Source organism: Cebus imitator, unplaced genomic scaffold (assembly GCF_001604975.1).
Source record: "Cebus imitator isolate Cc_AM_T3 unplaced genomic scaffold, Cebus_imitator-1.0 Scaffold10, whole genome shotgun sequence".
Lineage (NCBI taxonomy): Eukaryota > Metazoa > Chordata > Mammalia > Primates > Cebidae > Cebus > Cebus imitator.
Window position 1 is genome coordinate 10,534,775 of NW_016107325.1, and position 14,677 is coordinate 10,549,451.

The 14,677-nt window shown below is 33.2% G+C and overlaps 1 protein-coding gene across 3 annotated transcripts in view; it reads right to left on the reverse strand.

The window, feature by feature from the left end:
* SCN9A (sodium voltage-gated channel alpha subunit 9) overlaps window positions 1–14,677 on the reverse strand; it is a 185,886-nt gene that overhangs the window by 103,101 nt on the left and 68,108 nt on the right. For 2 of the 3 annotated variants that reach the window (XM_017548396.2, XM_017548392.2), the window contains exons 2-7: window positions 7,821–8,128; window positions 5,426–5,544; window positions 4,980–5,069; window positions 4,260–4,388; window positions 2,732–2,823; window positions 1,568–1,780 (exon numbers count right to left, since the gene is read on the reverse strand). In XM_017548396.2, the coding sequence (XP_017403885.1) occupies window positions 1,568–1,780; window positions 2,732–2,823; window positions 4,260–4,388; window positions 4,980–5,069; window positions 5,426–5,544; window positions 7,821–8,078 (901 nt within the window). In that variant the 5' untranslated portion in view covers window positions 8,079–8,128. Of the gene's footprint in view, window positions 1–1,567; window positions 1,781–2,520; window positions 2,613–2,731; window positions 2,824–4,259; window positions 4,389–4,979; window positions 5,070–5,425; window positions 5,545–7,820; window positions 8,129–14,677 lie in introns of all 3 variants that reach the window. The other variant, XM_017548412.2, reaches the window with a different exon arrangement.

Sequence of the window (14,677 nt, forward strand, 5' to 3'; positions counted from 1 at the left end):
TTCTGAGTGCTGCCTAAATCATTATTATTATCTTATTTCAGCAATAAATACTATTCCTTGCTGAAATAAGCTTCTAAATTTAATTTGTTGAAAGTTTTTCTTTTAACAAAGGTTAAAACAACCATTCATAGTATAAACCCAGAAATAGGTCTAAGACTTGGAATAAAAGGACTGATCTTAGTGAGAAAAGTTAAGTTTAAATAAGTGTGGTAATCTACAATATTAAATGTAAATTACTCATCAGATATATTAATTTTACAGCATATAAATTAAGAAATAAAATTCTCCAGAAATTGGAAATAAAATTCAAATCATATTTATAACAATCAGAAACTGGAAAAGTGGATAAAGATAAAAAGGAAGAGAAAATATGCTACATTCCACATCAAATAGTGGTAGTAAAAATATATATGTTAAATATTTTACTTCAAAACTTGCAGTTTTCTTGTTAAGGTTTCTGTTTTTTTCTGTCGTTTTATTTATGATCTTTTACTATGTTGGCTGGGGTGTTATTTGATTTTATTTGTCCCAGTGAGTGAGAAAGAACATATCTGGTAAAATAAAAAAGAAAATCATGTATATTACTTTTTATTCTCTAAGGAGAATCCTGACCTTTCCTCCCTCATTTCATTTTGGCAACAGCACATATATTTGAAAGATTTCATGACTTCCATCCACACCTGGGTCAAATTATCTATTAAGGTTTATGTATTCATGTGGACAACATCAGAACGTACAATCTTGATCTTATTTTCATCCAGTATTCATAAACTGTTCCAGTGAGAGGTACTGTGCTAGGAGATAATTGTTTAGAGAACATGCAGTTCATTCTTTCTGTAAGAAACTCTAATTGATAACTCTGAATTAAGCAGACTTCTGAGGGTACATACAGGTTATCTCATGTGGTACCTACAGAAATAATTCTACTGAACTAAACTTTGATGTAACGCCATCAGCTTATATTGAAGGAAGCCATTAAAAACAGCTGAGAAACTCATCATTGGTTATAAAGTGGGTGTTAATAAAACTGAGTAAATGATTTTGCTTTGTACAAATCTTTAGGAATACTATCAAGATATAGATATTATCTTAATATTTGATAATATATATGATTAATAGAACTGTAAGATGTTATAGTTATAAGTACAATCTATTAAGTATAAAAATCTATCATAATAAATATATCACATTATATATAACAAATATAAGTATGTACTATATAATAAAATTATATAAAATATATAATCTATCATATTGTTAAATGTAATGGCTAATGTTATTAATTCAAAGCTACATTTATTTCTGTAGAGAAAATTGATTCTTATGATATAGAAATTGGGAATTATGGAACTATCTCATGTTCTTTTTGCCATTACTGGTAGTTAGCTTAGAACCAGGATGGTTTATAAAAACCGTATGTAACATGATCCAAATTCACACTGTAGCAACTTTCTATACATTTGAATAGCTTTGAATTGATTAGAGTGAAAGCAACATTTCATTGTTAAAAGAGAGCAATGTTTTTAGCATTATTTCAATCTCTTAACAAATGCAGGGACATTCTTACTTCTGAAGTCTTCTTCATCCTCTAGGGTATCCATTATGCTTTTTAGCGTTTCATTACTTTCAAGTGAATCCCGAAAACATTTATGTTTCAGGTTGCCCATGAACAGCTGTAGTCCAATTAGTGCAAACACACTCAGACAGAACACAGTCAGGATCATGACATCAGAAAGCTTCTTCACTGACTGGATTAAAGCCCCCACAATTGTCTTCAGGCCTGAAAATTGAAGAAAAATGTGTTTATAATTCATAAAGCCTCTGAATAGAAACGAAAAACACGAGCTTTCCTAGAAGTGCATGCATTATATCAAACTAATGATCTGAAGTTGCATAATTTTTAAAAAAGCCTCATGGGTATGCTATTTTATGTATACTTTGTTTTTATATATTACAGCAAATGATTAAAAATGTAACATATTCTCAAAGAATACCCAGGTTGTCAAAATGAATAATTTGACTATTCAAATCACTTGTAAAAATAATTTTTATAAGTTCTAATGCTTGTCAAACAAACCACCTCTCTATAAATGGCACCAAAACAAATTGCAGCATATAGTGACATCTTGAATAAAGTAATTTTCAATAAGGAAATGGTTTGCTGAGAAAAAAAATATAAAACGATGTGTCATGCAATATCCCCATGCTGATATTTATGATCTCTTTCTTAACTATTTTAAAATTGATTAAAATAAATTGAAATTTTCCTTCCTGTATAAGTAAATGGAAAAACAAGCCCTCAGTCAGGCAGGAAGATTTCAAGTTGAGATGTGAGCCAAGTGGTCATCTTCATCCTAAAAGACTCATGCAACTGATTAAACTCAAAGGCTGACTTTTGATAATGATTGTGGAAAACAGAAGAAATCAAATTTAATTAAAATGGCATAAAAGAGAGGTGTGTTTTTTATGTCTTTCTTCCAAAAGTTCAAAGTCAGCCCTGGTGTTTAACCCCACTCTCACCTGGAATGACTGAAATTGTTTTCAGTGCTCGGAGAACTCTGAATGTTCTCAACGCTGAGACATTGCCCAGGTCCACAAACTCTGTCACATATCTGTAATAGGGGAGTTCACACACAAACACAGTGACAACACACACACAAACGAACAAAGAACAACTCCCATATAGTTGGAGTTATGAGTAGCCTAATGCTTCACACCAATTACCTCTTACCTGGGATTACAGAAATAGTTTTCAAAGCTCTCAATACTCTGAAAGTTCGAAGAGCTGAAACATTGCCTAGGTTTACAAATTCTGTTAAATACCTGTAGAATTAAATCAGAATTATTCAGAATTTAGAAAGAGACTGTGATACTTACCTGAGCCTTTAGTCAAGGTATTTTCTACGTTTGGAACTTCTTTTTTAAGTGTATAGTTCTGCAAGTCTTTTTTTCTATCATAACTAACTTAATTAGTATTGAATTGACTCATTTGATGCAAACAAAATACAGATATTATATATTGTTAATGTGGATTCATACTCTTAAATGTGTAAATAGATAATTAAGTGATTCAATTTTTAGAAGTATGGTAATTTAGATTTTTAATTTCATATAAAACTTTGAAAACAGTATGCTAAGTGTCAGACACAAAAGACTGCATACTGTTTGATATTTCCACTCATAAAAAATATCCAAATAGACAATTCCATAGAGATAAAACATAGATGATTGGTTTCTAAGGGGCCAGAGAGAGAAGGAAATGGAAGGGACTGCCACAGTTTTTATCTGGGGTGATAACATTTTCTCTAATTAGGTAGCGGTGATGTTGCACAAGTTTGTCGATATACTGAAAAACATTGAATTGTATACTGTAAAATGGTGAATTTTATAGTATTTGAATTATATCAAGAGGAAAAAAAGAAGACCTATGAGGAGAGGTAGCCTTCTCTGCACAATGTTTTCTTAGCAGCAGGTAGCAGATGGAACTGCCCCATCATGTGTGACTTCAAATAGAGGGATCCTGATGGAAAAGGAGTTAGGCAGGGTCAAGGGTATTGAATATTAGCAATCCTAAGACCCTTTTGTATTGTCTATGTGGCTCCAATGAACCTGGACTACTTTGATAACTCAAAGCCATTGATGGAAAATGCCATATCTAGTTTTGAGATTTAAAAAAATCATATTTTCTGATAAATATGGGAAAAAAGTAACAATTATGAATATATTAAAATTATATTATAATATTTTCCTTAAAAATAAACTGAATGCATGTGTAATGCATATACAATGCACTAACATTAGGCTTAGTAAATAGTGGCAGCTCTTTTACAAATATATACTTTTATATTTTAATACAAAATATAAAATAATTGAATAATGCAAGCTAATGTAAAGAGCACTATACTTGTATTTAAAGGCCTGAGGTTTTTGTGTGCTTCTTACAGGTTTATTTATTTTTAAATAAGAACTTGGAAAAAGTGTAAACCTAATTGGCACTGCACAGACTATCCATCCAAGTGCTGAGCATGGAGGAAGATAATCCATCTTAATGATGTCACATACCTTTGAGTAGGAGATAGTCTTTTTGAAAAATTTAGTATTTGCCTATCAATGACTAGCTTTCAAATAGCTTCCATTTTCCTTTAAATATAGACATTCCATTCTGGAAAAATCAGACCCCAGAGGTTTGCTTTTATTGGAACACTGTGCTGTCTGAGATTTTCATGAGTTTGCCATTTCAAAAAGCTGAAAGTACTTACGCAAAAACAATGACGACAAAATCCAGCCAGTTCCATGGGTCACGAAGAAAAGTGAATTCTCCAACACAGAAGCCTCTTGCAAGGATTTTTACAAGTGATTCAAAAGTATATATTCCAGTAAAAGTGTACCTAAACACAAAATTCCATTGAGATACTAGATGTGAAAAGAATACAACTACCATGTAAATCTTTATAATTTATTTTCTCTCATTAACTAATGAAAGATATCTATGGCGGATGGCTGTTGGTTTGCGGACACACTGTATTAAACTACAATAGGTCTATCAAAAATAGTAAAATGTCAACATCAGAAATACTCCCCGAAAGAAGAGGTACTTGAAATATCTAAGAATATAGGTATCAAATCTGCCTAAAAAATTCCTACATTGCTCCTATCAAAAATACACCAAAACAATTATTTAAAAATACACCCACATAATTATAAAAAATACAACCCAAGAATAAGATATATGTAACATGTTTAAGAAGAGGATGGAGCGGCTGACAAATTCATTCTTCTAGAAAACACTGTAGCATCTAATTTTTCTAATCTAGGAGATTAATACCATACAGGAGAAAAAGAACGAAATAAAAGCAAGTATACAGCATTGGAAGACAAAGATTCCCCATCCTTATAAATGCAGTAACTTCCCAGCAGGAAAAGGACAGGATGAAATGATAATATCAAAACTATGTTAAAATGTACTTATACCCACTTACTCGACATTTTTGGTCCACTCCGGCGGGTTATACAAGGTCATAAATATGCAGTTTGTCAGAATAGTGCACATGATGAGCATGCTGAATAAGGTAGCTTAGAATCAAGGAACATAAAAGACAACAGTGGGAACTTGAAATATCTGAGGATGACACTTGTTGAAATGCTTACAACTTTTTCTTAGAAAATAATTATAAATGAGCCTGTAGACTATTTTGTCTCTTTGAACAAGAAAGCAATAAGTGAAAGTAACATATCCTAAAATCTTAATATGGCCACTGTCCCAGTCTTCTCTGAGACCCATGACAAATTATATTAATAATTTTGAAATAAATAAACGAAAACCAGAATCTTTCAAGGTGCAAAAGACCTAACATCGATATTTGAATAAAATAGCAAAATTTACACCTTAAAGTACTACTGGATGTAATCATTTGAAGAAGGATATGAGTGTACTAAAATCTTAATAGATATTCTTCTTAGAGGACTGAAAGGAGAAAGCATATATAAAGCAGGCGCGGCATTGAAACGGAAGATTGTTTTCCCTTTGTTCAATACTATGAAAGTCTGCAGGAGAAAAAAGGAAACAGGATTAAACTGAGAATCCAAAATATCAATTTTTCACATCAGTTTCAGCAGTTTACCTTTCTACATGGTAGTATTAGGTTGAAGAAGCATTGCCATCACACTCAAGCAATGTGATTCCAATGTCATCAATGCATCTACCAATGTCACCTTGGCCAATTAACTGCAAGTCCATTTCTTCATGGTAAATTTAAAAATTGAGCTATTTGTTAGCATGCAGTGCTTAGAGCTTTCAGAATACTGTGTTTTATATTTTTCACTTTATTTCAACAGTAAAAATAACTGTGGCTATTGAAGTTAGTTTAAAGCACAATTTCTTTCACTTCCATTACATTGAATTTTAAGAAAGCCAAATAGAAACTAGCCATCTCTGAGTTTTAATGATAAAACCTTGAGAATTTTAATACTTGCTGGCAATTTCCATGGTTAGCAGCACGTGTTCCAAAATATGAGTTCTTTCAAATAATATTTTCATAAGTTTAACGAATGTCAGAGTTGGAAGAATCCTTCCAATTATTCAATTCAATTTCTTTATTTTATTTGTACTACTACTATTAGCTTTAAAAAAGGGACTGAAAGGGCTACCTTGTTTACTAACTATGGTAATTTAAAAAATGTTACGAATTGAACCAAATATTCTTAATGTTATTGTAGACACTGCACAAGTGTCCTTTTCCATAGCTTCAGTATTCAGTTAAGAAATAAAAACAAACAGCAATAACAACAAAATATTAAACAACTTAAAGCATTGGCTTAGAAATCAGAAAGACAAAGTTCAAATCCCTGTCTCATTTTTCTGCCAATGGCAGGAAGATGACTTGTGTTACCTGAGGGACATTGATTTTCTAAGTTTTATATAGTGTTATCAGTGGATTTCTGGCTATAAGCATTTCTCACTCTATTTGGGAGGTAGGCTTGTGGGTCAGACTTTTTGTTTGTATGTGGCAGTGTTCTCTTAAGAAAACAAACCAGAGTCCATTATTTTCAGGTGTCCCTTTATTTTCCTGTTCCTTTTCACTATGCCAGTTCTATCTAAATGTAATTTAACATAAAATTCACTTTTACATAGAAAATTATTTTAAAATCAATACCTAGTCTTCAAATACAACCACTTTTGTCTTAAATCTCAGTACATTGTATTTTAAAAAAATTATTCATTCATTCTTTCTGCAGTTGTGTTCATATGCTTTGCCTCTGTGTCCCTGCCCAAATCTAATTTTGAATTATAATCCTCACATGTCAGAGGAGGGACCTGGTGGGAAATGATTGGTCATGGGGGCGGTTTCTCCCATGCTATTCTCATGATAGTGAGTTCTCATGAGATCTAATGAGTTTAAAAGTATACTCTTTCTCTCTCTCCTGTGCCATATAAGATGTGCCTCGCTTTCCTTTCTCCTTCAGCCATGATTGTAAGTTTCCTGAGTTCTCCCCTGCCATTCAGATCTGTGAGTAAATTCAATCTCTTTTCTTTGTAAATTGCCCAGTCTCAGGTACATCTTTATAGCAGTTTAAAAATGGACTAATACATGTGTGGTGAGAAACTATATCATAAGAGGTAATGAAAAGGAGTTTGAAAAAAAATAAGGTATGAGTTTTTTATTTAAGGAATTTCCTAGAAAAAAGAATAAAGTAAGTCTAATATAAGGCAAGATGTGACAGTTATCATACAGAAAAATACAAATGGGGAAGAATGAGAGTAAAGAGGGAACAGGGTCACATGACTGTCAAAATTATCAGGGAGACTTTATGAACCAGAGGTCGTCTGAGCTAACATGAAAAATCACAACATACTACAGTCTTGGCAAGATTAAGTTACCTTGCACTTGGAATTTTAATAAAAAATTAGCTTGGTATTTAAAATGTTAAATTAGCAATTTTCATTTGCATTAAAAACTTTTAAGGAATTTTTGGGTCTACATACACATGAGAGTTAATTATTAGCAAGAAAAAATAGGTATAACTATAAAATATGGTAGATAACTGTGTCATATCCAAAAAAGTTATGCTAAACAATTATACTAAACAATTTATGCTGTGTTAAACTAAAAATTATGTTAAACAATTTCAATACCAAAACCAGTTTCAATGAAATATTAGAAAAATTATATATTATTAATATCCTACATGTATATATATTTAATTTAACATTCTGGTCATGATAATGGTTATTCACCATATTTCACTAATCTCAATTTAAAATAGTTTTTATCCAGAAGGAAGCCAACAGAAACAGACCACCGAAGCCAAAATAAACTTACCTTTTTGTCTGCATAGTAGGGGTCCAGGTCCTCCAGGGGTTCTGACACAAGGCTGGGAGGAATGTCCCCATAGATGAAGGGCAGCTGTTTGCCAGCTTCCAAGTCGCTGCTTGGCTTTGGGCCTTCTTCGTCATCATCTTTCTTTTCTTCTTTGGGTTCCTTTGATTTTCCTTCAGCAATACGTTGTTCAATGAGGACAAGAGATTGTTTTGTGAAGTGGACAAAGCTCTGAGGTCCTGGGGGAGGCAACATTGCCATCTTTTCATCCTGTATATTTTATTTCCTCTTTAGCTCCTCACATAAGAGGCCTGGATGGAAACAAAGAAATAAAGACTTAAAAATTTGCCTGCCAAGAAAGGCACATTAAAAAATAATAATAATAAACATAAACAGATTTTTAGCTTCAGCTACAAAAGGTAACATGTTCATAGAATCATCAACTTGTTAAGGGACTACTATGTGTGAGGCAATGGGCGGAACTTATCTTCCGTGCCTTCTAACCATCTTTATACTCAGAAATTTGAAGTTTACACTACACAGCTTTAAAGTAAAAAAAAAAAAAAAAAGACAATTACCTGAGTAAATTTTTCTGAATTCCCTTTCTTTTCATCTATATTTACCTTTGGTGCACTCAACTTAATTTTCTTCTTTCTTTTTATTATACTTTAAGTTCTGAGGTACAGGTGCAGAATGTGCAGGTTTGTTATATAGGTATACACGTGCCTTGGTGGTTTGCTGCATCCATCACCCAGTCATCTACATTAGGTATTTCTCCTAATGCTATCCCTTTCCTAGCTGCCCACCTCCTGCTATCCCTCCCCTAGCCCCCCACCCCACGACAGGGGAATAATGAGAACTTTCCTTTTTTAAAAGTCTATACAATAATTCTTTGGGTAGCACCACTCTCCAGCCTGATGCTCCTTTATCAACTAAACTTATGTAATATTCTAAATCCTTTGCTGTCATTTCAACAATGTTCATAGCATCTTCATCAAGAGAAGACTCTATCTAAAGAAACCACTTTCTTTGCTTATCAATCAGAAGCAACGCCTCGTCCATTTAAGTTACCACTAGATTGTAGCAATTCAGTAGAAATTTTCGGCTCCACTTTTAATTCTAATTCTCTCACTATTTCCACCACATCTGCAGTTCTTTTTATCACTGAAGTCTTAAACCCTTCATAGTCATCCATGGGAGTTGGAATCAACTTATTCCAATTTCCTTTTAATGTTTATATCTTAGCGTCCTCCCACAAATCATTAATGTCCTTAATAACATCTAGAATGGTGGATCCTTTACAGATTTTCAATTTACTTTGCCCAAACCCATCAGAGGAATCACTATCTATGGCATCTATAGTCTCATAAAATGTATTTATTAAATAATAAGACTTAAAAGTTGCTATTACTTCTTGTCCCATAGGCTACAGAATGAATATCATTAGCAGGCATGAAAATAACATTAATGCCCTTTAGAGCTCTTGAATGACCAGGCACATTGTCAATGGGCAGTGATATTTTGAAAGGAATCTTTTTTTTTTCTGAGCTGTAGGTATCAACATGCTGTAAACAGATGTGCTATCATCCAGGCTTTTTTGTTACACTTATGGAGCACAGGCAGAGTAGATTTAGTACAATTCTTAAGACACAAGATTCTCTGAATGATAAATAAGCGTTTGCTTCAACTTAAAGGCACCAGCTGCGTCATTCCCTAACAAGAGAGTCAGCCTGTTCTTTGAAGCTTTGAAGCCAGGCATTGACTTCTTTCTACCTGTAATACCTTCTTCTAGTAGAAGCCTGTTAGACATACACTTGAATAGCTTGCTGCATCTTCTCCATTGGCACTCACCGTTTCACTTTGTACTTTTATGTTATCACAATGGCTTCTTTCCTTCGACTTCATGGACTACCCTCTGCTAGCTTTGAACGTTTTTTTCAGCTTCTTCATCTCTCAGCCTTCATACAATTGAAGAGTTAGGGCCTTGCTCTGGATTAGGCTTTGGCTTAAGGAAATGTTATGGCTGGTTGATCCATCTAGATCACTAAAACTTTCTCCATATTTGCAATAAAGCTGTTTGGTTTTCTTATCATTCATGTGTTCACTGGAGTAGCACCTTTGATTTTTTTTAAGAACTTTTCCTTTGCATTACACTTGGCTAAGTATTTAGTGCAAGAGGCCTAGCTTTTGGCCTATATTGGCTTTCAACATGCCTTCCTCACTAAGCTTAGTCATTTCTAGCTTCTGATTTAAAGTGAGATATGCACAATTCTTCCTTTACTTGAACATTAGAGGTAGGAATGAATTATTAATTGGCCTAATTTTAATATTATTGTGTGTCAGGGAACAGGGAAGCCTGAGAGGAAAGGGAGAGAGTTAGGGATGCTGAAACAGAACACACCACATTTAATGATTGTTCACCGTCTTATACGGAAGTGGCTCATAGCGCCCAAAAAAAATTACCATAGGAACAACAAAGATCACTGATCATAGATCACCATAACACATATAGTAATTATGAATAATAGCAATTACAAAGTTTGTAATATTGTGAGAATTACCAGTGTGACACAGATGCATGAAGTGAGCACATGCTGTTGAAAAAATTATTCTGAGACTTGCCCAATTCAGGGTTGCCACAAAACTTCAAGTTGTAAAAAATGCAATATCTTGAAGTGCAATAAAGCAAAGCCCCATAAAACAAAGTATCCCTGTATTTTGATGAAAATCAGAGTTAGGATAAAGTTTTTTTGTTTGTTTGTTTGTTTGTTTGTGATGGAGTCTGGCTCTGTTGCCCAGGCTGGCATGCAGTTACGCAATCTCAGCTCACTGCAACCTCCACCTCCTGGGTTCAAGTGATTCTTCTGCCTCAGCCTCCTGAGTAGCTGGGATCACAGGCACCCGCCTCTATGCCCAGTTAGTTTTTGTATTTTTTAGTAGAGATGGGGTTTCACTGTGTTGGCTAGCCTGGTCCCGAACTCTCCACCTTGTGATCCACCAGCTTTGGCCTCCCAAAGTGCTGGGATTATAGTCATGAGCCACCACGCCCATCCAGGATAAAATTTTTTCAAGAATGTAGTGAAAAATAAGGGATATTGCATGTGTGCATTCAAAAACAGCATGATTCTGAAAGGTGAAGAGTAAATTATGATGTGGAGATTCCATTACTAGGTACAGACTCAAGGGAATTCAAAACATATGTCCACACAAGAATGTTTACATGAATGTTCAACAGCATTATTCATTATAGCCAAAAAGTAAAAACAACCTAAATACTCACCAATGAATAAATGGATAAAAAAATGTGGGCTAACCATATACTGAATTTGATTTTAGCAATAAAAACAAATGAAATATAGGTAGATGTTACAATGTGGATGTGACGAGAACCCTGTGAAGGAGCACAGAGCCAAAGGACACATATTATATGATTCCATCTTATGAAATGTCCAGAACAGGCAAATTTAGTTTCTGGGGAGAAACAAAATGTAGAGTATTTTTTGTCAGAGGCTGGGTTTAGGAAGTAACTATTGATGGTTATGTGGTTAATGGTTAAAGAGTATTGGGTTTCTTTTTGGATGATAAAAGTATTCTAAAATTACATAATCATGATGGTTGCATATCTTTGTGAACATACTAAAAACCACTGAATTGTGCACTTTAAAATGGTGATTTTTATGGTGTGTAAATCATACCTCAATAAAACTGCTATAAATATGCATTAAAACTGTCCTCAGAATAGTAAGAGATTTAGTAAAATGGAAACAAATCAATGAATCATATCAAAGTAGTTGCCTCTTGTGCTTTGGGTATTCCTCAACATTTTCGGAAATCATAAAGGTGAGAGGACAGGATAACCTACCTCACTAGACTTTCAGTGTAGACATGCCGAGACTCTTGAAGAAAAGTTGGCTTGAATAACTGGTGTTTTTGTATATTCTACATTGAACTGGAGGGTACCACCGTTTTCAAGAATTGTTTGACAGAAATCTAGGTAAACAGATGTTGTGTCCATTACCAGTTTGACTCTTCCATTATTCCTATTTTCCTCTCTGTCTTCCTCACCACCCCCTATGCACATGCTCAACACAGCTCCAGAACGACTAAAGTATATGCAAACCACAGAGGCAAAGAGTAGTCAATGTTAGTGGGTACCATGCATGGGCAATATTTCCCTGATCAAGCTAAATTAAAGGAAAACACTAAGCACCTGCTTAACATCATGGTCTGTAAAATGTAAGTTGAAGAAACCTTGGTCAGATTTCATCATCATCCTCATGTTTGGAGAGGTGAAACTTCCTTTCATTTTACTGGTTGTATTTGAAGAAGAGCAGCTTCAGTTATCTGAGTTTACTAGAAGTTATTGCACAAGGCCAGTGGGGTGGAAAGGTTATAGGCTGACAAGGTTACAGAGGGCAACATAAGTAAAAATGGAGCCCCACACTTTGCCAACAGACACGAAGAAGATACAATGATGGGGCACAACCTACATGCGACTACAACTCCTTTCCTCTTCCCTTCGACTTCTGGATAAACAGGCCACATGAGTGTTTATCAGTCAGATATTTAGGTTAAGATTTCAGATTTCTAGTGGAGAAAATATTTAAATGAAAAAATAAATCTCAAAAAATTCTAATAAAAATGAAGACGAATACTTCTATAATGTGATAGAGAGTTGTAAAGCATTACACCAAACGCACAATCTATAAAGAAAATGAATGCTAGATTTAATCTCATAACAATAAATGTTTTTAAAAGTGGAAGACATCTACAAAATTAAAAAGACTACAATACAAATGACAGATGAAGTGCTTTCGCTTTAATGAATAAGATATTTAAAAAATAGATCCCTTAATATAACATTTAATAAAGAACATAATTACCTAAAAATACAAATGATTAAAAAACACTTGTAACCATGTCAAACCTCACTAGTAATCAAATTTTAAAAAAACTAAAATAAACATGGGAAACCAAATTTGGCCTATTACATTAATAAAGATTTTAACCAAAGTAATAGTAATATTAGGATATAGGTGAAATCACTGTCCCCTGTCTGGATGACAGTAATAAATAATGTGTATAAACTTTTTGAGGGTAATTTTGTAATATCTATCAAAAGCCTTGAATATCTGAATTCATTTTTATTGCCAAATAATTTTCCTTCTAGGAATTTATCCAAAGGCAGTAATCTCAGGTATCTTTCAACATGTGTAATATTTACTACAATGTTTTTTATAATATTGAAAAATTATAATCTATCTTAAAGCCTAATAATAAGGGTTACACTAAATGAAGAAATGAGCATATAATGAAATACTGAGCAACTTTGAAAGAAAGCTTTCAAAGACTATTTAATGAATGAATTATAAAAATATTATAATGGATAATTAATGGAATGCATGTTATATACACAGATATATGTAAATTAATACCAATTTTTAAAAATATTACATTGAAATTAAATACACAATGCATTTAACAAAGGTTATTCCTAGTTAAGAGATTACAGATTATTTTTGTGAATTTCTTTATACTTTACTTTTCAAATTTGTACAATGAAAATATCATATTTTTCTATCCAGAATAAAATATACTTTGAAAAAAGGCACTTAAAATTATTTGACCTAATTTTATACAGTTAATGAAATCAATCAATATTTATTCTTGTCATGTTTAACTTACAGTTTTGAAAAACATGTTACCACATTTCCACTTTTTATTAACACTACGTTTGTATCTTCTTTAGAATGAAATCCCAATAAAGGCCATACTTTTGTTTTCTCATTCCTATCTTACCCACTCACCATTAATCTCATATTAGAGAATACTTAGGCAACTACTAAAAATAAAAAATAAATGTGTTATTCTCATACTAAGATTTATTACAGTTAAAATAGATATGGAAATATTTATTCTGAACTCTTTTCTTATTTTCTATGTATGCATGCACACATATATAGATCTGCCTTATCTACGTTTATCAATCTATATATCTATGTCTGCCCAAATATCGTACCATCTATTTGTCTATCTGGCCCCTATCTTTTCTTTACACATCTTTCTAGACAAAGCAATATCAGCTTCCAGTTCATGACAATGGTTTTATCCTATGTGTTTATCACACTCTCTGGACTTCACATTTTCATTGCAGTAAAAACAAAAATGTACAGAAGGGAAAAGTTTAATAATATCACTAAAAACCAGAGGCAAACACAAAAAAGTTTTCATAAATATGAAGAAATAAGATTACCCTAGTGAAGAGATTAAAGTAGAAGCTACAGTCTAGAACACTCATCTGAGAATGTTAGAATTTTTTTCTATCAGAGAAGTCACAGATTTCTATGGCAAATATGGGAGGTAGATCAGAAAACAAGTTGATTAATCCATGGATTATTTATTTAACAATGTTGCAGAAAACATTTTCCCACTTCTGTCTCTATATTAAATGTGTACCAGAGTGGTTTATCTCCAAGCTATCACCAAAAGGATAATATCTGAATTAATTGAGGTAGAATACCTAGGCTATCCATGTCAATTTTAGCCAGAATCAGGGTGGAGTCAAGGGAAAGGTGACTCTCTTGCCTGCTCCTCAGTCATACATCCTAAAATGTAGCCTGCCTATCAACACACCATATATGTATGTACACAGACCTTTCAGTCAACCCTTTCTTTCAAAAGAGGATTTTTCTGGGAAACAGACCTATACAAAGGCAGAAGCAAACCTGGACAACAGCACTCTGCCCTCTGCCCTTTCTTCCATAAATATTGATACATAATCAAGAATAAATTGGTAATGAAGATCTACCAAACATAAAATTGAAGGACTAAGATGAACAGACCAAACCTTTTAACTTTAG